Source organism: Panulirus ornatus, chromosome 17 (genome assembly GCF_036320965.1).
Source record: "Panulirus ornatus isolate Po-2019 chromosome 17, ASM3632096v1, whole genome shotgun sequence".
In the NCBI taxonomy this organism is placed as follows: Eukaryota; Metazoa; Arthropoda; class Malacostraca; order Decapoda; family Palinuridae; genus Panulirus; species Panulirus ornatus.
In genome coordinates this window covers 35,215,078-35,239,700 of record NC_092240.1, presented here as the reverse complement: position 1 = coordinate 35,239,700, position 24,623 = coordinate 35,215,078, and the positions used below count along the sequence as shown (strand labels likewise).

General features: G+C 40.9%; 1 protein-coding gene across 3 annotated transcripts in view; it reads right to left on the bottom strand.

Moving 5' to 3' along the window:
- LOC139754677 (EEF1A lysine methyltransferase 1) overlaps nucleotides 1–24,623 on the bottom strand; it is a 51,488-nt gene that overhangs the window by 5,558 nt on the left and 21,307 nt on the right. For all 3 annotated transcript variants that reach the window (XM_071672224.1, XM_071672226.1, XM_071672227.1), the window contains exon 3: nucleotides 22,912–23,059. In XM_071672224.1, the coding sequence (XP_071528325.1) occupies nucleotides 22,912–23,059 (148 nt within the window). The remainder of the gene's footprint in view (nucleotides 1–22,911; nucleotides 23,060–24,623) is intronic.

Below are 24,623 nucleotides of genomic sequence, written 5' to 3'. Positions count from 1 at the left end.
TGCGAGGTAGCGCAAGGAAACAGACGAAAGAAATGGCCCAACCCACCCCCATACACATGTATATACATACGTCCACACACACAAATATACATACCTACACAGCTTTCCATGGTTTACCCCAGACGCTTCACATGCCTTGATTCAATCCACTGACAGCACGTCAACCCCGGTATACCACATCGATCCAATTCACTCTATTCCTTGCCCTCCTTTCACCCTCCTGCATGTTCAGGCCCCGATCACACAAAATCTTTTTCACTCCATCTTTCCACCTCCAATTTGGTCTCCCTCTTCTCCTCGTTCCCTCCACCTCCGACACATATATCCTCTTGGTCAATCTTTCCTCACTCATTCTCTCCATGTGACCAAACCATTTCAAAACACCCTCTTCTGCTCTCTCAACCACGCTCTTTTTATTTCCACACATCTCTCTTACCCTTACGTTACTTACTCGATCAAACCACCTCACACCACACATTGTCCTCAAACATCTCATTTCCAGCACATCTATCCTCCTGCGCACAACTCTATCCATAGTCCACGCCTCACAACCATACAACATTGTTGGAACCACTATTCCTTCAAACATACCCATTTTTGCTTTCCGAGATAATGTTCTCGACTTCCACACATTCTTCAAGGCTCCCAGAATTTTCGCCCCCTCCCCCACCCTATGATCCACTTCCGCTTCCATGTTTCCATCCGCTGCCAGATCCACTCCCAGATATCTAAAACACTTCACTTCCTCCAGTTTTTCTCCATTCAAACTCACCTCCCAATTGACTTGACCCTCAACCCTACTGTACCTAATAACCTTGCTCTTATTCACATTTACTCTTAACTTTCTTCTTTCACACACTTTACCAAACTCAGTCACCAGCTTCTGCAGTTTCTCACATGAATCAGCCACCAGCGCTGTATCATCAGCGAACAACAACTGACTCACTTCCCGAGCTCTCTTATCCCCAACAGACTTCATACTTGCCCCTCTTTCCAAAACTCTTGCATTCACCTCCCTAACAACCCCATCCATAAACAAATTAAACAACCATGGAGACATCACACACCCCTGCCGCAAACCTACATTCACTGAGAACCAATCACTTTCCTCTCTTCCTACACGTACACATGCCTTACATCCTCGATAAAAACTTTTCACTGCTTCTAACAACTTGCCTCCCACACCATATATTCTTAATACCTTCCACAGAGCATCTCTATCAACTCTATCATATGCCTTCTCCAGATCCATAAATGCTACATACAAATCCATTTGCTTTTCTAAGTATTTCTCACATTCTTCAAAGCAAACACCTGATCCACACATCCTCTACCACTTCTGAAACCACACTGCTCTTCCCCAATCTGATGCTCTGTACATGCCTTCACCCTCTCAATCAATACCCTCCCATATAATTTGCCAGGAATACTCAACAAACTTATACCTCTGTAATTTGAGCACTCACTCTTATCCCCTTTGCCTTTGTACAATGGCACTATGCACGCATTCCGCCAATCCTCAGGCACCTCACCATGAGTCATACATACATTAAATAACCTTACCAACCAGTCAACAATACAGTCACCCCCTTTTTTAATAAATTCCACTGCAATACCATCCAAACCTGCTGCCTTGCCGGCTTTCATCTTCTGCAAAGCTTTTACTACCTCTTCTCTGTTTACCAAATCATTTTCCCTAACCCTCGCACTTTTCACACCACCTCGACCAAAACACCCTATATCTGGCATATGAAATATCCGGGCTTAACCATGGAAAGGTCTGTGGGGCCTGGATGTGGATAGGGAGCTGTGATTTTGGTGCATTGCACATGACAGCTAGAGAATGGATGCGAGTGGATGTGGCCTTCATCTGTTTCCTGGTGGTACCTAGCTGACACAGGGGGCAACGATTGGGTGTGGAGATGGAGAATAGAATATGTTACTATATTTTCTTTTTCCTTCAAGCATTTGTGTTGTTTATCCTTTGGGGCAGAGTGGCACTGGGAATGGATGATGGTGAACAATTATGAATATGTATGTACCTGTGTACATATATATGTACATGTAAGTTGATATGTTGATCACACTAGTCTATGATGATAGTTATGAAGGTGAAATTACAGTTTAGTAGGAGTTTAGATAATTCAACATATAATTTTTCTATATGTGCATCAATACATGTTTCACAGAGACAATCCGCTTCATCAGGTGCAAACAGTTCATAAAGATTTTCAATCCCAATACCACCACAAAAGTTTCATCTTTCCTGTGCCACTCTCGACTATACATTGGCCTGACCTTAAAGGGAAAGTGGGGGGCAAATTGTGGTGAAGGGGGGTTGACCTTGGTAACGAGATGTGTTCAGCTATTTTTCTCAAGTTATCGTTTCTTCTTAATTCTTTCATAATGATTTGGTTGATAATAAGATGTGCTTTAAAGTTACCTGGGGACAAGTTAAGGTTCTTAGTATTAGCAGTTAAGAAAGATTCATTGACGCTATGGGTAGCATATTGGGTACAATGTGACTAGGTTGTTAAGGTCTACAGTGTAGTTGTTTTCATGACAGTGTTTAGCAAAAACATTCCTGTGGTCATCCCTCTGTATTGAATGACTGTGCCCATAGCATCTCTCAGTTATTAGTAGTCTAATCAATGTATACTTTATATGCCGTACATTTGATGGCATGAATACTCCCTGGTCGATGTATACACATTTGATGGCAGAAATACTCCCTGGTTAATGTATACATCTTTATTTGCCTTACATTTGATGGCATAAATACTCCCAATTTTCTGATAATTTGGACTTAAATTTTTGAACGGCTGGAGTTCCTGTCTAGTTTTGAACACACCGCCAGTCTCGACAGAAAATTAGTACATAAGATAAGAAAACAGTGATAGTGTTCAATTTGTATAGGTTCCCTCACTTGTGGGTATTGCACTTGATGTGGCAAAGAAAGAAGCCAAAAGAGCCGTTGAAAAGGCTGAGGTAGATATAATATGTATTCAGACATTGAACCAGTTAAGGAAGTGATAGAAGATGAGTTGAAATGGAAGAAAATATATGAGAAGAGTGAAATGATGAGGCATTATGTACATAATCTTAATAACACAAATTTTACATGAGGGAAAGATAAGAGTAAGTAGGTGGAAAGCCTTAGTGTTTATAAGGTTACAATTGGGTTGTAAATATTACTGGAAATTTGGAGCAGTAAGAAATGAACAAGATAAAGAATGAAGAATATGTATAAGGTCCAGATCACACACCTTGCCTAATTATGTAAGAATATCAGTCACTAAGGGAATTTAGAAATGAACAGATTGATAATCTTGCCAAGCAAATTGAATGGATGCATAACAATGGGAAGATAGATAAGATTTTAAAGATATATAGGTATTTTGCTCCTAGAATATAACGTCATTATTTGTGAAATTATGTGAGCTCCAGGAGGGACATTTTTGGACTGGGGAGGGGATGACATATGTCATTCCATTGAGGTACTGAATATTTTCTTTTACCTCTATAAACATGTCATCCAAAAATTCTCATCAAAATACAATATCAGAACAGATTGGAGGTGGAGCACAACCCACAATGCACTTTGAGGGTGATAAAACTGAGAATCAAGAAGCTGGTTGATGATACATGGCATCATCCATCAAACTGATTAAAAAGGGGAATGCAAAAAAAGTCTTGCAATGTGTTTGAAAGAGATTTCTAATGAGCTACCAGAATATATATTTCATATTCTTTCTACCACAGGGATTTTTCATTTCATTTTTCATTCCATGAACATACTCAAAGAATTTTAAAGAATCACCTTTACACATTACATGGGGCGGGGTAACAGCAGGAATGGACGAAGGCAAGCAAGTATGAATATGTATATGTGTATGTATGTATATGTCTGTATGTGTAAGTATACATGTGTATATGTTCATAAGTGTATGCATGTATATGTGCGTTTATGTATATATGCGTGTATAATAGTGGATGGGCCATTCTTTGTCTGTTTCCTAGAACTACCTCGCTGATGTGGGAAACAGCAATTATGTAGAAGAAGGAGTCATGCGGGGAGTGCTCAGCCTCTTCGAAGGCTCAGATTGGGGTGTCTAAATGTGTGTGGATGTAACCAAGATGAGAAAAAGGAGAGACAGATATTATGTTTGAGGAAAGGAACCCGGATGTTTTGGCTCTGAGTGAAACTAAACTCAAGGGTAAAGGGGAAGAGTGGTTTGGGAATGTTTTGGGAGTAAAGTCAGGGGTTGGTGAGAGGACAAGAGCAAAGGAAGGAGTAGCACTACTCTTGAAATAGGAGTTGTGGGAGTATGTGATAGAGTGTAAAATAGTAAACTCTAGATTGATATAGGTAAAACTGAAAGTGGATGGAGAGAGATGGGTGATTAATGGTGCCTATGCACCTGGGCATGAGAAGAAAGATGATGAGAGGCAGGTGTTCTGGGAGCAGCTGAGTGAGTGTGTTAGCAGTTTTGATGCAAAAGACTGGGTTATAGTGATGATGATTTGAATGCAAAGGTGAGTGATGTGGCAGTTGAAGGAATAATTGGTGTACATGGGGTGTTCAGTGTTGGAAATGGTGAGGAGCTTGTGGATTTGTGTGCTGAAAAAGGACTGGTGATTGGGAATACCTGGTTTAAAAAGAGAGATATACATAAGATATACATAAGAGATGGCCAAAAAGCATTATTGGATTATGTGTTAATTGATAGGCGCATGAAAGAGAGACTTCTGGATGTTAATGTGCTGAGAGGTGCAGCTGGAGGGATGTCTGATCATTATCTTGTAGAGGCGAAGATGAAAATTTGTAGAGGTTTTCAGAAAAGAAGAGAAAATGCTGGGGTGAAAAGAGTGGTGAGAGTAAGCGAGCTTGGGAAGGAGACTTGAGTGAGGAAGTACCAGGAGAGACTGAGTGCCGAATGGAAAAGATGAGAGCAAAGGATGTAAGGGGAGTGGGGGAGGAATGGGATGTATTCAGGGAAGCAGTGATGGCTTGTGCAAAAGATGCTTGTGGCATGAGAAGTGTGGGAGATGGGCAGATTTGAAAGGGTAGTGAGTGGTGGGATGAAGAAGTAAGATTATTAGTGAAAGAGAAGAGAGAGGCATTTGGATGATTTTTGCAGGGAAATAGTGCAAATGACTGGGAGACGTATGAAAGAAAGAGGCAAAATGTCAAGAGAAAGGTGCAAGAGGTGAAAAAGAGGGCAAATGAGAGTTGGGGCAAGAGAGTATCATTAAATTTTAGGGAATAAAAAGATGTTTTGGAAGGAGGTAAATAAAGTGCGTAAGACAAGAGAACAAATGGGAACATTGGTGAAGGGAGCTAATGGGGAGGTAATAACAAGGAGTGGTGATGTGAGAAGGAGATGGAGTGAGTATTTTAAAGGTTTGTTGAATGTGTTAGATGATAGAGTGGCAGATATAGGGTGTTTTGGTCAAGGTGGTGTGTGAAGTGATAGGGGTCGGGGAGACTGGTTTGGTAAACAGCGAAGAGGTAATGAAAGCTTTGTGGAAGATGAAAGCCGGCAAGGCGGCGGGTTTAGATGGTATTGTAGTGGAACTTATTAAAAAAGGGGGTGACTGTGTTGTTGACTGGTTAGTGAGGATATTCAATGTATGTATGGCTTATGGTGAAGTGCCTGAGGATTGGCAGAATGCATGCATAGTGCCATTGTATAAAGGCAAATTACAGAGGTATAAGATTGTTGTTTCCCATTATATGGGAGGGTATTGATTGAGAGGGTGAAGGCATGTACAGAGCATCAGATTGGGGAAGAGCAGTGCGGTTTCAGAAGTGGTAGAGGATGTGTGGATCAGGTGTTTGCTTTGAAGAATGTATGTGAGAAATACTTAGAAAAGCAAATGGATTTGTATGTAGCATTTATGGATCTGGAGAAGGCATATGATAGAGTTGATAGAGATGCTCTGTGGAAGGTATTAAGAATATATGGTGTGGGAGGCAAGTTGTTAGAAGCAGTGAAAAGTTTTTATCGAGGATGTAAGGCATGTGTACGTGTAGGAAGAGAGGAAAGTGATTGGTTCTCAGTGAATGTAGGTTTGCGGCAGGGGTGTGTGATGTCTCCATGGTTGTTTAATTTGTTTATGGATGGGGTTGTTAGGGAGGTAAATGCAAGAGTCCTGGAAAGAGGGGCAAGTATGAAGTCTGTTGGGGATGAGAGAGCTTGGGAAGTGAGTCAGTTGTTGTTCGCTGATGATACAGCGCTGGTGGCTGATTCATGTGAGAAACTGCAGAAGCTGGTGACTGAGTTTGGTAAAGTGTGTGGAAGAAGAAAGTTAAGAGTAAATGTGAATAAGAGCAAGGTTATTAGGTACAGTAGGGGTGAGGGTCAAGTCAATTGGGAGGTGAGTTTGAATGGAGAAAAACTGGAGGAAGTGAAGTGTTTTAGATATCTGGGAGTGGATCTGTCAGCGGATGGAACCATGGAAGCGGAAGTGGATCATAGGGTGGGGGAGGGGGCGAAAATTTTGGGAGCCTTGAAAAATGTGTGGAAGTCGAGAACATTATCTCGGAAAGCAAAAGTGGGTATGTTTGAAGGAATAGTGGTTCCAACAATGTTGTATGGTTGCGAGGCGTGGGCTGTGGATAGAGATGTGCGCAGGAGGATGGATGTGCTGGAAATGAGATGTTTGAGGACAATGTGTGGTGTGAGGTGGTTTGAGCGAGTGAGTAACGTAAGGGTAAGAGAGATGTGTGGAAATAAAAAGAGCGTGGTTGAGAGAGCAGAAGAGGGTGTTTTGAAATGGTTTGGGCACATGGAGAGAATGAGTGAGGAAAGATTGACCAAGAGGATATATGTGTCGGAGGTGGAGGGAACGAGGAGAAGAGGGAGACCAAATTGGAGGTGGAAAGATGGAGTGAAAAAGATTTTGTGTGATCGGGGCCTGAACATGCAGGAGGGTGAAAGGAGGGCAAGGAATAGAGTGAATTGGAGCGATGTGGTATACAGGGGTTGACGTGCTGTCAGTGGATTGAATCAAGGCATGTGAAGCGTCTGGGGTAAACCATGGAAAGCTGTGTAGGTATGTATATTTGCGTGTGTGGACGTATGTACATGTGTATGGGGGGGGGGGGTGGGCCATTTCTTTCGTCTGTTTCCTTGCGCTACCTCGCAAACGCGGGAGACAGCGACAAAGTATAAAAAAAAAAAAAAAAAAAAAAAGATTGTTGTGTATTCCTGGGAAATAAGGGAGGATATTGATTGAAAGGATGAAGGCTTGTACAGAGCATCAGATTGGGGAAGAGCAGTGTGGTTTCAAAAGTGGTAGAGGATGTGTGGATCAGGTGTTTGCTTTGAAGAATGTACATGAGAAATACTTAGAAAAAATAAATGGATTTGTATGTAGCATTTATGGATCTGAAGAAGGCATATGATAGAGTTGATAGAGATGCTCTGTGGAAGGTATTAAGATTAAATGGAATGGGAGGCAGGTTGCTAGAAGCAGTGAAAAGTATTTGTTGAGGATATAAGGCATGTGTACAAGTAGGAAGAGAGGAAAGTGATTGTTTCCCAGTGAATGTTGGTTTGCGGCAGGCGTGTGTGATGTCTCCATGGTTATTTAATTTGTTTATGGATGGGGTTGTTAGGGAGGTGAATGCAAGAGTTTTGGAGAGAGGGGCAAGTGTGCAGTCTGTTGTGGATGAGAGGGCTTGGGAAGTGAGTCAGTTGTTGTTCGCTGATGATACAGCACTGGTGGCTGATGTGGGTGAGAAACTGCAGAAGCTGGTGACTGAGTTTGGAAAAGTGTGTGAAAGAAGAAAGGTGAGAGTAAATGTGAATAAGAGCAAGGTTATTAGGTACAGTAGGGTTGAGGGACAAGTCAATTGGGAGGTAAGTTTGAATGGAGAAAAACTAGAATTGAAGTATTTAAGATATCTGTGAGTGGATTTGGCAGTGGATGGAACCATGGAAGTGGAAGTGAGTCACAGGGTGGGGGAGGAGGCTAAGGCTCTGGGAGCTTTGAAGAATGTGTGGAAGGCGAGAACATTATCTCAGAAAGGAAAAATGGGTATGTTTGAAGGAATGGGGGTTCCAACAATGATATATGGTTGCGAGGCATGGGCTATAGATAGGGTTGTTTGGAGGAGGGTGGATGTGTTGGAAATAAGATGTCTGAGGACAATATGTGTGTGAGATGGTTTGATCGAGTAAGTAATGAAAGGGTAAGAGAGATGTGTGGTAATAAAAAGAGTGTGGTTGAGAGAGCAGAAGTGGGTGTGTTGAAATGGTTTGGTCACTTGGAGAGAACGAGTGAGGAAAGATTGACCAAGAGGATATGTTTGTCAGAGGTGGAGGGAACGAGGAGGAATGGGAGACCAAACTGGAGGTGGAAGGAAGGAGTGAAAAAGATTTTGAGCGATCAGGGCCTGAACATGCAGGATGGTGAAAGGCGTGCAAGGAATAGAGTGAATTGGATCAATGTGGTATACCGGAGTCGACTTGCTGTCAATGGATTGGCCCAGGGTATATGAAATGTCTAGGGTAAACCATGGAAAGTTTTGTGGGGCCTAGATGTGGAAAGGGAGCTGTGGTTCCATTGCATTATACATGATAGCTAGAGACTGAGTGTGAACGAATGTGGCCTTTGTTGTCTTTTCCTAACGCTACCTCGCGTGCCTGCAGGGTGGGGTGGTGATGGGAATGAATAAAGGCAGCAAGTATGAATTATGTACATGTGTATATATGTATATGTCTGTGTATGTATATATATGTATACATTGAAATATATAAGTGTGTATATGTGCTTGTGTGGACGTGTATGTATATATATTTGTATGTGGGTGGGTTGGGCCATTCTTTCGTCTGTTTCCTTGCGCTACCTCGCTAACGTGGGAGACAGTGACAAAGTATAATAAAATGAATAATATATATATGTCAATGAACTGAACCAGGGCATGTGAAACATCTGGGGTAGACCATGGAAGGGTCTGTGGGGCTTGGATGTGGATAGGAAGCTATGGTTTCAGTGCATTACACATGACAGCTAGAGACTGAGTGTGAACGAATGTGGCCTTTTTTGTTACAGTTCCTGACATTACTTAGCTGAAGTGGGGGGTTGCAATGCTGTTTCCTGTGGGGTAGGGTGGTGCTGGCAATGGATTGAAGGTAAGCATTCAAACTTATCCCTGAGGATATGGGAGAAAAAATACTTCCCACATATTCCCTGCATGTCATAGAAGGTGCCTGAGGGGCAGGAGTGGGGTGCTAGAAATCCTCCCCCTCTAGTTTTTCCTTTTCCAAAAAAAGGAACAGAGAAGGAGGCCAAGTGAGGATTTTATCTCTAAGGCTCAGTCCTCTGTTCTTGATGCTACCTTGCTAACACAGGAAAATGCGAATATGTATGAAAAAAAATTAAATTAACTGCCAACAATATCTTGGAATAATTTTTGTGAGGGTTCATTAAAGGGGACATTATGTGAAAACTTCCTAAACTATAAAGAGTTTGGGCATCACTGGAGGATTCTCCCTCCCCTGGTCAGGGCCAAAAGTCCACATCATAGCTGGGCCTTAACTGATATATGAAGATTATGAAAGGGAAAAAGAAGACATGGGAAAGTATTTATGAATTTTGGAGGTAATGAAAAACCTGTCTTTTAAAATGTGCCAGGTCATAGTTATTGGGAAAGACATTAGAGGGTAGAGAGTTCTAAAGCTTCGATGTGTAGGGAAAAGGTGTAATCAAAATGGCCAACCCTTGAGCAGCCAATGGCCACACAGTAACCATGTGATGCAAGAGCTTGCTGAGATATATTAAAATGAGTTAGAGAAGGAGCAGAACTGAAGGATGTGGATGAATGCAGTGTTGAGTCATCAGCATATGAGTGAATTTTATTATTTGTGGAAGAGATGAAATTGTTGAAAAATGAGAAGAAAAAGTGGAGGGAATGGGACAAAACCTTGAGGGACACTGCTCTTGATGGAGAAAAGTGGGGATGCTGGTCCATCAGCACCACAGAGATAAAGTGACTGGAGAGGAAGCTAGATATAAAGGAGCAAAGTGAGGGAGGGAAGCCAGAAGAAGGGAGCTTAGAGGTTTCTCACACCACTGTTCTACTGTAAGGCCCAGGTCAAACCAGTAAGTGGTGAAATCTATCTATCTATCTATTTATATCTCTGATGTCTGTTCCCTTTTGGAACTCACATCAAGAAAGTGGTCATGGGAAAAGTGTCTTCACTTATCACTGTCCTTACATGCCTCCCTCACATACACCATTCCATTCATTCTTCCATTTCTCTCCCTCCAGTACTTTCTCATGTACAAAAATTTGAAATGCTTATGATTTGTATGGCACTGTAATAAAGAGAATCCACTTAACTTCTCTGTATCATTCCAGTTTAATAAATGTACTGGTGGAGCAAATACCAGACATCAGATTCTTCAAGGAAGACAACTGTATTCTGGCCAATCTGAACTGAAGTAAGTAGAAGTCATTATATTATTATTCATTATACTTAATCGCTGTTTCCCTCATCAGCGAGGTAGCACAAGGAAACAGACGAAGAATGGCCCAACCCCCCTATGTACACATATAAATGCCCATACACGCACATATACATACATGTACATTTCAACATATACAGACTTATACAAATATACACGTGCATATTCATACTTGCTGCCTTCATCCACTCCCGTCAGCACTCCACCACACAGGAAACAGCATCTCTCCTTCAGAAAGGTAGCACCAGGAAAAAAGAAAAATGCCACTTTCGTTCACAGTCTCTAGCTGTCATGTGTAATGCACCGAAACCACAGCTCCCTTTCCCCATCCAAACCCCACAGACCTTTCCATGGTTTACCCCAGACGCTTCACATGCCCTAGTTTAATCCACTGACAGCATGTTGACCCCAGTTTACCACATTGTTCCAATTCACTCTTTTCCTTGCCCTTTTTTCATCCTCCTGTATGTTCAGGGCCCCAATTGCTCAAAATCTTTTTCACTCCATCCCTCCACCTCCAATTCGGTCTCCTGCTTCTCCTTGTTCCCTCCACCTCCAATTCGGTCTCCTGCTTCTCCTTGTTCCCTCCACCTCTGACATATATATCCTCTTTGTACATCTTTCCTCACTCATTCTCTCCATGTGTCTATACCATTTCAACACACTCTCTTCTGCTCTCTCAACCACACTCTTTTCATTACCACACATACCTCTTACCCTTTCATTACTTACTCGATCAAACCACCACACACCACATATTGTCCTCAAACTTTTCATTTCCAACACATCCACCCTTGTCTATAGCTCATACCTTGCAACCATATAACATTGTTGGAACCACTCTCCCTTCAAACATACCCATTTTTACTCTCCGAGATAACGTTCTCACCTTTCACACATTTTTCAATGCTCCCAGAACCTTCGCTCCCTCCCCCACCCTGTGACTCACTTCTGCTTCCACAGTTCCATCCATTGCAAGTCCACTCCCAGATATCTAAAACACTTCAATTCTAGTTTTTCTCCATTCAAACTTACCTCCCAATTAACTTGCCCTTCAGCCCTACTGAACCTAACAACCTGGATCTTATTCACATTTACTCTTAACTTTCTTCTTTCATTCACTTTACCAAACTCAGTCACCAACCTCTGTAGATTCTCACCCGAATCAGTCACCAGCTCTGTATCATCAGCGAACAACAACTGACTCACTTCCCAAGCCCTCTTGTCCACAACAGACTTCATACTTACCTCTTTCTCCAAAACTCTTGCATTCACTTCCCTAACCACCCCATCCATAAACAAATTGAACAACCATGGAGACATCATGCACCCCTGCTGCAAACCGACATTCACTGGGAACTACACTTTCCTCCCTTCCTACTTGTACACATGCCTTACATCCTTGGTAGAAATCATATGTTATTTAATGAGTCATATATAAGCTTACTCCAAACCTTTGCCTGTAGAATGTTTGAGAAAAAACTATCCATGTTAAAAAAACAAAACCCAGGATAGAGGTAGAGGTCATACATTTCTGAGTCTAATCCAAGGTGTATGGTATTGCTGAAGAAATCCCTGGGACAAAGGTGTTGACCCCCTTGTAACTAGCATGTTACTGAGTCTCGAAAAAGCACCTGTTAAAAAGAGCCCTTTCTAGAGGACTAACTAAGGATGAATATCAATCTGGTTCCAAAATCTTCCAGCCAGGAGTTTTTACATTTTTAAATTGCTCTTCCTTCTGAGAGTGTAGTAAAACATATCTCAGAAGTAACAAAGATATCCACTGAAGTGACACTTCAAAGGAGAGGGAACCAAAAGAAAGGTTTCTCCTAATCAAAATCCCTTTTGGCAATTATCTGAACTGCAGAAGTCATCTGCCAAGAAAAGCATACTTCCTGAAAAGAGAGAGAGAGAGAGAGAGAGAGAGAGAGAGAGAGAGAGAGAGAGAGAGAGAGAGAGAGAGAGAGAGAGAGAGAAGGGAGGCTGTGAGCACAACCAAGCCAGGTACTTTATTATGACTTTAGAATTGGCAAGGCTTTGCAAATGTCTCGTGCATTAGATATTGGATAGCCACAGTCTTGTTGTAAAAACAAAAATCCCAGCTCAAGGTGCTCTGGAAAGTGAAAAACCATGGGTCCAACATCCCCTAAGTGTAGAAAAGGTAAGGCTACTGTACCCACTTCAAGGGCCCCACTTTATTATCTGAAAAACAGAAAACCCTTCCTGATTCGAAGCATTTATCTGAACTACTAGAGGGGGTGACAGGAGATCCTATGAGACAATGGTCTAGAGTGTATTTTGGCACTGAAAATATGAGTCTGTGTGTGTTCAAGGGCCCCACTTTATCATCTGAAAAACGGAAAACCCTTCCTCATTCGAAGCATTTAGCTGAACTACTAGAGGGGGTGGCAGGAGATCCTATGAGACAATGGTCTAGAGTGTATTTTGGCACTGAAAATATGAGTCTGTGTGTTCCAAAGAATCACTATCCATATAAAAACTGCTGAAATGAAGGGGTCCAGGACTTGCAGCTCTTGTCTAGTGCATGTCTGAAGCTGAAAGTACTAAAACTGTAGAGCCATATAAAAACTAAAAGGTTTTGCTGAATTGCCAGGGCTGAGCATCAAATGAATGTGAGAACTTCCTGAAATTGGAATGTCAGTGGGTTTTCAAACTGGGTTCCTTGGAACCCAAAGGTTTTGAGAAAGCTTGTTGGGGTCATGAGATCTTTTAGGAGAGACTAGAAAGAGAGGTGAGATGCTTCTGTGTTCTTTTTTCTGTTTATTTCGTTCTTGCTTTTTGTGAAAATGATTGACAATGTAGGAAGAAGTCAAGGCTTAGTGTGAATAATAAGATATCCAAGACTCGGAACTGTCAACATAGAATTGGCAATGCTTATCAAGATATGGTATGTGCTGACCCATGCAGTCACACAGGAAACAGATGTGTCTTTTGCAAACATACAGCTGATCATTAAACACTACTTGTAACTGATCCAGTGAGATTATCAGCATTTCTAGGTTTAGTTGTCATAGTTCACAAGATTTTAAAGGTATTATATACATTTCAAATATGACTGTTCTTTCATTCCAAATAATGAATAAACATGAAGATGTTTTGTAAAGATCTTTTTGCTGGCCTATAAGAGCTCAGAAAGAAACTGTATGTGATTTGTCGGTTTTCCAATGTTTTCCAAGTTGAATTATGACTGCATTTGAACCTCTTGGATATGTTTCTGGCAGTTTATTTAAATAATAAGTTTCTGTGGTTTCAAAAGGTATGAAAACCCCCTGCTTTGAGGGATGGTCATCTTGAACTGCCAAGTCTCTGCACATATAGAAGGCAAATACTTCCTCATACTAGAAATTACCTGAAGAGTCAGCAGGCTTCTCATTGGCTTGGCTAAATGATCACTGTTTAAAGTGTGGTAAACCCCCAAGTGGTGGTCAACTTGAACTTCAAATGCAGGATCTGCAGACTAGTAAATGCCAAAAATTTCCTCTTACTGGGGGTTAGGTCTGGTGGATGTCCTATAAAAAAGTCACCTTGAACCATTGTTACAGCATTTTTTTGTGTCTAGAAGACAATTCTAAATTCATTCTTTTCCTTTGAATTCCTTCTTAGATTGGAAAAACATTATAGATAAATCTGGCCCCTCTGCATGCTCCAGAACATCACTGTCATACCAACTCTGCAGCATAATCCTTTAATGGCGAAGTCAGGAATTGTCTTAAATCTGTCCATAATGGGTATGAAGTTCCTAACTCCACCTAAGGTATCTTTTCAGCAGATACCCACTAGTGTTATGACTTCTTAAAATGCAACATTTTTAAGTTTTAGAGATCACCACCAACTATTAAGGGATACTGTCATAAAAAACTGCCTAAAGACCCACAACCATGGCTTCAAAAAGGGTGCCTCTGTTTCTGGTGGGGGCAACTACAGAATGTGCAAAATGGTCTTTCCAAGAGGAGAAAAGATGTAGTGAAAAACCTATCTAAATATTCTTTAAGATTAGTAAAACAGAACCCCCAACTTACTGTCTTCTCCCTGTAATTACTATGAACAAGAAAAAACAATAGTTCTAACCTGGTGTTCTTAGAAGATTAAACTACAAGAATCTTTTGAATAGTCTCAAGGGGAAAGAGAAACTGCATGTCATCTGCACCATAACTGTAGTACAGATTACCCAAGTCTCTTGCATAGAAATGAATACTGTTATAAAGTTTTCTATATATCTATATCTCTGATGCCTGTTCCTTCAGGGAACTCCCTTAAGGGGGTGGCCATGGCAAAAGAATCTCCATAACTGTTGAATTCTAGTGCTGCTTCATATCCTTTAGTACCTCACCCTTAACAGGTCACTGGCAGAGGGCAAATCTAGCTCAGTGTTTCCGGAGGTTCCTATCCATAGATTCTCTGAAAAACTCTAGAATCACATGTTTTGTCAGCTAGAGGGAGGGTTCACAAAGGGCAGTGTGTGAGAGAAGACTTACCAACTAATATGACTTGCATTTTGTTTGCACCAAGTTATATCATATAATTTTTTGCTTCTTAATTCTAGGAGAATAATATTTAATCTCTCCTATTATAAATGTAACCACTCTGGAGGTCATAACAGATTCAACAGACTCATAACGATGGAGCTCTCAAAGGGCTAATGGAATGAAGGGTTTTTGATAGTGGAGAGATTCTGTGTCCTCAAGTTTCCAGGACAGAGATTAGCTAGATAAAAAAAAAAAAGAAATCATCCAAGGAAAAGGACAATCAAAAGGCCCCTAAAAATGGCCTTTTGACTCTCAATGTACAATCTAGGCCATTAGGTACTTGTGAAAACTCTTAAAGATTACTGATAAGAGCTGCAAAATTGTTAACAAACTAAGAGGTGGTGAAACAAATTTTTGTTGTTTGTACACAGTGTCCAGACCTCTCTTACATGTATCTAAAACTCAAGACAGATACATAATACATGACCTGAATCAAAAGAGTTGAAAACCTGCAAGAAAAAAGAGAATGACAAGGCACTATGAAGACAGGGGAAGCAATATTCATGTAGGTAACCAGGTGTGTCTATAATGGTCTTTAGGCTGAAAGAAGATCATCTATCAAGCAAGGGGTAAAGGGTAGCCATAGAAGGGTAGAATATCCATAAATTACTTCAAGAATTGACTTAGCAGAAGCAAGTGGAGATAAAAGAAATCAGGAGAATGAGGAAATACATACAAGACACCAGGAGAAAGTCAATTAGGGTAAAATGTAGTATGGAGAACCAAAGAGAATTGGTAAAAGATAAAAAAATAAAAGGTATCAGATCAAGGCAGATGGAGGAACTACATTCCCATTTCTAGCCCAAGAAGGCTGGAACAAACTAACTAATTAACTATGCTGGAAAGTCTGTATACACATGCAAACAGCCAGTGGCAAATGGAGAGGAAGTAGAATTTAAGGACCATATACGAGACTGCAACCCCAACACTGTGGGAATGGTAGGAATAAACCTTGCAAATGAACTAAAGTCTAACTTGATGTGTCTGAAAGGGCACACAATAACAAGGAGGGACAGGATTAGCCCTCTTAATAAGGGATTCCACTAAATTCCAGGAAATATCAGTAAGTGGTACCCTCACACAATACTTAATTGCTATGGGTAAGAAGTGTCTTGTAACAGTGTTGATTTACAATCCTTGAAAGAATTTTAGTGACCCAGAGCAAGTCTTTTTTGTGAACAGTGAAGGAAATGGCGAGAAACACTCTCCTCAGAGATGGTAAAGTACTGATAATGGGAGATCTCAATTACATGGAAATAGACTGGAAAGACATATTTGAAATCATGAAGACAAATTCCTTACTTAACGGTGAAGTTTTCAGGGGTCTTCGTCTCCCATAGCCAGGCTGCTGGACTGTCATTGGTCAACCAAGCTGTTGGAAGCTGCATCCCTAGGGCTTCCATTGGCCCTTAAACCTGGCTGGCCCATTACATTCTGTAGGTCCTTTATCCAGTGCACTCTTAGACTTATCTTTTGAGCATTCCATGCTGGCAAGGTGCCGAGGAGTCTTGGGTCCTCGATGTTTAAGGTGCTCTCTCTTTTTGTGCACATTGCACTTTTGTATTTTAGAGGTAAAATTTTACAGTCTTCCATGTCTGTTGAGCCACTAGGATAATATTTCTGAATGAAAGCTAGGAAATATAACTGCTAGGATTTTCCAGGTATAGTTGACATACCTCTTCCATCTGTGCTCCAAAGGAGTGTAGCCTCAAAGTTTTAGCCATTCCCAGTAATTTGATTCCTTAAACACATTGATATGGACTGTGAAAGGTCTGTGAACACATTCTAATTTTGTAATTTCACTCACCTTTTAGGGTAATGTTAGAATGGAATAATAATCAATTCATAAAAGAATCAGCACCATGAATAACATCATCATTGTCTCTTCTTCCTTGTCTTGAAGGTTCTAAGGATCCATCTTACCACCCTTCTGCATTAGGCAACCATTGTTTTGTTGTGTATGCTAAAGGTTAGGTCATCACACATCACTTTGTGGTCTTTTACTTTATTCAACTGGTTTCTGATAGCATCTTTGTCTGTCTAGTGCTGAGTTCTTTTATTTCTTCATTTTTCTCATACTGGAGGAGTTGAAACTTATCTCTCCTGAAGAGTTAGTTGTTCTTGGTTGCCCAATTAAAGACTTTGTTTATGTATCTTTGTAGCCTTTCAACATCTGTTGTTGTGATTTTCATACTTGTGCTCTAATCATCTGCAAAGGATGATATGAAACTGTGGCTCATACTTATATCAATGTCAGATATAAGAATAAGGAACAGGAGTCCAAGTACAGTTCCAAGGGGACTGAGCTCTTTATTGTGGAGGCACTGAAGATGACATGGTTTACATGTAATCTATTAGTTAAAAAGTTGTATACTCATCTAATTTTTCTGGTTATTCCCATCTTTGACATTTTATGTACTATGTCAAGTGCTTTTCCAAAGTGTGTAAATCACAGTATTTTTGTTTTTCTGAGCTTAAACAATCCTATTGTAGTAGTCAAGCAACTACAGGAGGCAAGATCTTTCTGCCCTAAAACCTTGCTGTCCTGGGTAATGTAGATTGTTCACTTCAGTAAATTCATTCAGTTCGTCTCTTCGGAATCTTTTGAAGATTTTAATGATGTGTGATGTTCATACTATTAGTCAATAGTTTTTTTTGTTAGCTTTGCTTCCATCTTTGTGGAGTGGGGCAATGTGAGTCAGTTTCAGACTTCTCGGAATGATGCCAAAATTCTGACTGTTTCTCAAGAGGATATTTAGGGGCTCGTGCTAGAGGTGTTTAGCATTTCTTTATGATGAATAAGTTCATGGGCATACTCTTGATGGCTTACTTAAGGATAATTGTTTAGGGAGAAGTTTACTGGGCATAATACGGGCTTTGGCTCACTTGATAACTAATCATATTATGTCTTTAGAATCTCACTTACATCCTGGTGTTTGTCTGTAAAATCACATCATCTGTTTTAAGTTGGGCAATTTTTTCCTATTTCATTAATAGCTTTTTTTTCTGGTGTTTAATATGAAAGTATATTGGAGGACTTCCTTTATCAGCATGTCACAGAGCATACAAGAGGTGGAGAGATCATATTCCATCTCTACATGTCTTTTTCTTTATACACTGCAACATGAAAATATTTATTTATTCATTTATTTATTTTGCATTGTCGCTGTCTCCCGCATTAGCGAGGTAGCGCAAGGAAACAGATGAAAGAATGGCCCAACCCACCCACATACACATGAATATACATACATGTCCACACATGCAAATATACATACCTATACAACTCAATGTATACATATATATATACACACACAGCCATATACATATATACACATGTACATAATTCATACTGTCTGCCTTTATTCATTCCCATCGCCACCCCGCCACACATGGAATAACTACCCCCTCCCCCCCTCATGTGAGCGAGGTAGCACTAGGAAAAGACAACAAAGGCCCCATTCGTTCACACTCAGTCTCTAGCTGTCATGTAATAATGCACCGAAACCACAGCTCCCTTTCCACATCCAGGCCCCACACTCTTTGCATGGTTTACCCCAGACGCTTCACATGCCCTGGTTCAATCCACTGACAGCACGTCGACCCCGGTATACCACATCGTTCCAATTCACTATTCCTTGCCTGCCTTTCACCCTCCTGCATGTTCAGGCCCCAATCACTCAAAATCTTTTTCACTCCATCTTTCCACCTCCATTTGGTCTCCCACTTCTCCTCGTTCCCTCCACCTCTGACACATATATCCTCTTTGTCAATCTTTCCTCAGTCATTCTCTCCATGTGACCAAACCATTTCAAAACACCCTCTTCTGCTCTCTCAACCACACTCTTTTTATTACCACATATCTCTCTTACCCTATTATTACTTACTCGATCAAACCACCTCACACCACATATTGTCCTCAAACATCTCATTTCCGGCACATCCACCCTCCTGTGCACAACTCTATCCATAGCCCATGCCTTGCAACCATACAACATTGTTGGAACCACTATTCCTTCAAACATACCCATTTTTGCTTTCCGAGATAATGTTCTCGACTTCCACACATTCTTCAAGGCTCCCAGAATTTTCGCCCCCTCTCCCACCCTATGACTCACTTCCACTTCCATGGTTCCATCCGATGCCAAATCCACTCCCAGATATCTAAAACACTTCACTTCCTCCAGTTTTTCTCAATTCAAACTTACCTCCCAATTCACTTGTCCCTCAACCCTACTGTACCAAATAACCTTGCTCTTATTCACATTTACTCTCAACTTTCTTCTTTCACACACTTTACCAAACTCAGTCACAAGCTTCTGCAGTTTCTCACCCACATCAGCCACCAGCGCTGTATCATCAGTGAACAACAACTGACTCACTTCCCAAGCTCTCTCATCCACAACAGACTGCATCCTTGCCCCTCTTTCCAAAACTCTTGCATTCACCTCTCTAACAACCCCATCCATAAACAAATTAAACAACCATGAAGACATCACACACCCCTGCCGCAGACCTACATTCACTGAGAACCAATCACTTTCCTCTCTTCCTACACGTACACATGCCTTACATCCTCGATAAAAACTTTTCACTGCTTCTAACAACTTTCCTCCCACACCATATATTCTTAATACGTTCCACAGAGCATCTCTATCATATGCCTTCTCCAGATCCATAAATGCTACATACAAATCCATTTGTTTTTTTAAGTATTTCTCACATACATTCTTCAAAGCAAACACCTGATCCACTCATCCTCTACCACTTCTGAAACCACACTGCTCTTCCCCAATCTGATGCTCTGTACATGCCTTCACCCTCTCAATCAGTACCCTCCCATATAATTTACCGGGAATACTTAACAAACTTATACCTCTGTAATTTGAGCACTCACTCTTATCCCCTTTGCCTTTGTACAATGGCACTGTGCAAGCGTTCCGCCAATCATCAGGCACCTCACCATGAATCATACATACATTAAATAACCTTACCAACCAGTCAACAATACAGTCACCCCTTTTTTTTTATAAATTCCACTGCAATACCATCCAAACCTGCTGCCTTGCCGGCTTTCATCTTCTGCAAAGCTTTTACTACCTCTTCGCTGTTTACCAAATCATTTTCCCTAACCCTCTCACTTTGCATACCACCTCGACCAAAACTTCCTATATCTGCCACTCTATCATCAAACACATTCAACAAACCTTCAAAGTACTCACTCCATCTTCTCACATCACCACTACTTGTTATCACCTCCCCATTAGCCCCCTTCTCTGAAATTCCCATTTGTTCCCTTGTCTTACGCACTTTATTTACCTCCTTCTAAAACATCTTTTTATTCCCCCTAAAATTTAATGACAGTCTCTCACCCCAACTCCCATTTGCCCTCTTTTTCACCTCTTGCACCTTTCTCTTGACCTCCTGCCTCTTTCTTTTATACATCTCCCACTCATTTGCATTATTTCCCTGCAAAAATCGTCCAAATGCCTCTCTCTTCTCTTTCACTAATAATCTTACTTCTTCATCCCACCACTCACTACCCTTTCTAATCTTCCCACCTCCCACACTTCTCATGCCACAAGCATCTTTTGCGCAAGCCATCACTGCTTCCCTAAATACATCCCATTCCTCCCCCACTCACCTTACATCCTTTGTTCTCACCTTTTTCCATTCTGTACTCAGTCTCTCCTGGTACTTCCTCACACAAGTCTCCTTCCCAAGCTCACTTACTCTCACCACTCTCTCCACCCCAACATTCTCTCTTCCTTTCTGAAAACCTCTACAAATCTTCACCTTCGCCTCCACAAGATAATGATCAGACATCCCTCCAGTTGCACCTCTCAGCACATTAACATCCAAAAGTCTCTCTTTCGCGTGCCTATCAATTAACACGTAATCCAATAACGCTTTCTGGCCATCTCTCCTACTTACATACATATACTTATGTATATCTCTCTTTTTAAACCAGGTATTCCCAGTCACTAGTCCTTTTTCAGCACACAAATCTATAAACTCTTCACCATTTCCATTTATAAAACTGAACTCCCCATGTATACCAATTATTCCCTCAACTACCACATTACTCACCTTTGCATTCAAATCACCCATCACTATAACCTGGTCTCGTGCATCAAAACTACTAACACACTCATTCAGCTGCTCCCAAAACACTTGCCTCTCATGATCCTTCTTCTCATGCCCAGGTGCATATGCACCAATAGTCACCCATCTCTCTCCATCAACTTTCAGTTCTACCCAAATCAATCTAGAGTTTACTTTCTTACTCTCTATGACATACTCCCACCACTCCTGTTTCAGGAGTAGTGCTACTCCTTCCCTTGCTCTCGTCCTCTCACTAACCCCTGACTTTACTCCCAAGACATTCCCAAACCACTCTTCCCCTTTACCCTTGCACTTCGTTTCACTCAGAGCCAAAACATCCAGGTTCCTCTCCTCAAACATACTACCTATCTCTCCTTTTTTCTCATCTTGGTTACACCCACAAACATTTAGACACACCAATCTGAGCCTTCGAGGAGGATGAGCACTCTCCGTGTGACTCCTTCTTCTGTTTCCCCTTTTAGAAAGTTAAAATACAAGGAGGGGAGGGTTTCTAGCCCCCCCCGCTCCCGTCCCCTTTAGTCGCCTTCTACAACACGTGAGGAATGCGTGGGAAGTATTCTTTCTCCCCTATCCCCAGGGAGAAATAGAATGAAACATGAAAATAGAATATATAAAGTATGATCCTCCAGTTGGAAAGAGTGATCATGCAGTGCTTGTTTGTTAGTATGTAGTGGTGGAGGATGCAAGACAAAGATTAGTGTGGGTACAAAGCCCAAAGAAGTACAGTCAGGGCAACAACACTGAATTGATCAGGTGCTTTGAAAATATTGACTGGGAGAGGGAGTTACGTAATGAGTATAGACTCATGCTTTACAAGGTTTTTTGAATTCTACAATGAGGAGTCAGAATTCAGTGTGGCCATTTGTGCAAAATGGTGAGGGATCAATGAACTAGACACTCCTAAGGCCCATTTTGTAAGAACTACCTGTTAACTGAAGTGTCAACTGACATCAGTAGAACAAAGCTAAAGAAATTGGAGACGACTGGTTAACATTTATCCCTAAGCAGGAACTTGCCTGTGGTTCAACTGGAGTTGTGGCCAACAGCAATGCTTTCTAGGTCCTTTCTCTAGCATCAATTCCCATGCCTAGGGCCCATACAAGTAAAACCTCCCAAACAACTAGAAAAAACAACACAAACACAAGGAAAAAGATAATCATGGAGGAGGGAGAAACACTGGCAAAAAAGGAGGGGCTACCAGCACTGATTATGGCAAAGTAATCACTCAGTACAAGTAATAAGAATAAACAATTGAATTTATAAATTGAATAAATTATACAGTACACCACACCCTTAAGACACTGGGGGGGAAGTGCAGGCAAAAACCAAAGGCTGGGAAAAGACATTTAGTCTAAATGTGGAGCTGCTGGAACAAGTGAGTTGGTGACAACATTAGTATGGCTGCCTCTTTTTGGCTGAAGGATGGCTTTAAATACACTAGCTGCCACTACAGATGCGTGGGGAAAGCCAGCACTACCCTACCAGTCTGATGATATTAAAAGGTCCAAACCCCCTAAATACCCTAGAGGTAACTCACTGCTTATTTGACAAGCCAGCAAAAGAGAAAAATATATATTTGATCTTATGATTATTGCCATTTATTTTGCTAAGCTTTATGTAGGATGCAGTGAATCTTCACATGTAATATAATTATAGAGTACTGTACCTGTACTTCCATCAGTTTTCTGAAATACAAGCTGGGTGATGCCACAAATGAATAGAGGAATAATGATGAATCTAAATGCAGTGGAGGTAAACTTACAAGTGCAATTGTGTTCCATTTTCTTCAGCATTCTAAACACTGTTGGTGTTGAAACACAAGCTATAGATCCATTACTGCCAGCCGATTTTACACATCCTTCAGCTAATCTTTTTGCAGTCTCTTCTGTGTACCAAAACTGACTCATATTCTAGAATAGACCATATAAAAAAACACTGATAAATATATGTACAAATTTATGAGAGAATGAATCAAATTGAAAAACACTTGAAATCAGTATAAAGCTAGAGAACGAGTTTTGATCTTGTGAAAAACTATCCTTTCCTAGAGAAGGTTATTGAGTAAAAGAAATGGGAGACCTCCACAGTCTTGGAAGATAAAGCAAAATCCCTCTCACAACCTATGGATAATCTTAACATGTATCTCGAAGGTAGGACTTGAGAGTTTAGTAGTCTCAATGGTGTTGTAAGGAGGTGAGGCATGGGCTGTAGATAAGAACGTAAGAAAAAGTGAATAAGATAGAAATTAAAAGTTTGAGGACAATATGTGGTGTGAGGAGGGTTGAGCAAGAAAGAAATGGTTGGGTAAGAGAGAGGTGTGGTAATGAGAAGAGTATGTATGAGAAAGTTGAGGATAGTGTGCAGATATGGTACAGACATATAGAGAGAATGATTGAGGAGAGGTTGACAAAGATGATGTGCATCAGATGTGGAGGGTATGGGGGGTGTACCAATTGGAGATGAGACGTAAGGCATGAATAAGGTCTTTAATTGCTTGGGGTCTGAACTTTCAGGATGGTGTAAGGCATGCTTGGGATAGAGTGAATTGGAGCAATGTGGTATGCATAACCTCTACAGGGGTTTACATGCTGTCATTGTACTGAACCAAGGCATATGAAGTGGCTAGGGGACATAGAGAAAGGTCTGTGGGGCCTGTTGTGGATGGGGGCTGTGGCTTTAGTACATTACACATGACAGGAAGATAATGGATCTGAGTGAATAAGGCTATTTCTTCATATGTTGCTGGTGCTACCTCACTACTGCAAGAAACAGCAGACATGTATGAAAAAGTCTAAGGACAGGATCACCTTGCACAAACTACTACTGATTAACATCATGTCATAGTGAATAAGGTTTATGAGACAAGGTCCAATCCAGGTAAAGCAAACGTACCTAAATCTTTCATTTCCACAAAGCTACAAACCACACTAAAGGTAGTTTAACCCTTAACTCTTCAATTTGGTTTTCTACCCATTCTGTGAATTTTATGTTTTTCTAATTTTATAGAAAATTTATTGAGCCTTGAAGTTTTAGATATTCATATGGAATAAAAGAAATCCTTCAAAGGTATCTTTGGTCCACTACTATCACACCAATAACCAGTAAAGATTTTGTAGATATTTCTGTGGAGTGCACAAACGTTGTGAGAGGAAGGCTGGAGCATTGAGATGCCTCTACACATTTATCCTAACCTTCACTGAAAAATTGGTTACTGGTTATTATTGTTTTATCTAATCTGATACGTTATCTTTTTCGTTATTTACAGTATGATTCACTGATAATTTTTTCAAAACAACAAATTATGAAAGTTTGTATAATTACCACCTGCTCCAGTCAGATGGAGAGTTGTCAGAATTATGTGGTAGCTGGCAACACTGCCTCTATTAGTGGTCCAAACACCTTTTTAATGTCTCATTATGGTCACCTTTCAATGCAAGCAGAGTGTGAATTCACGAAATCCCTGTCCACATGATC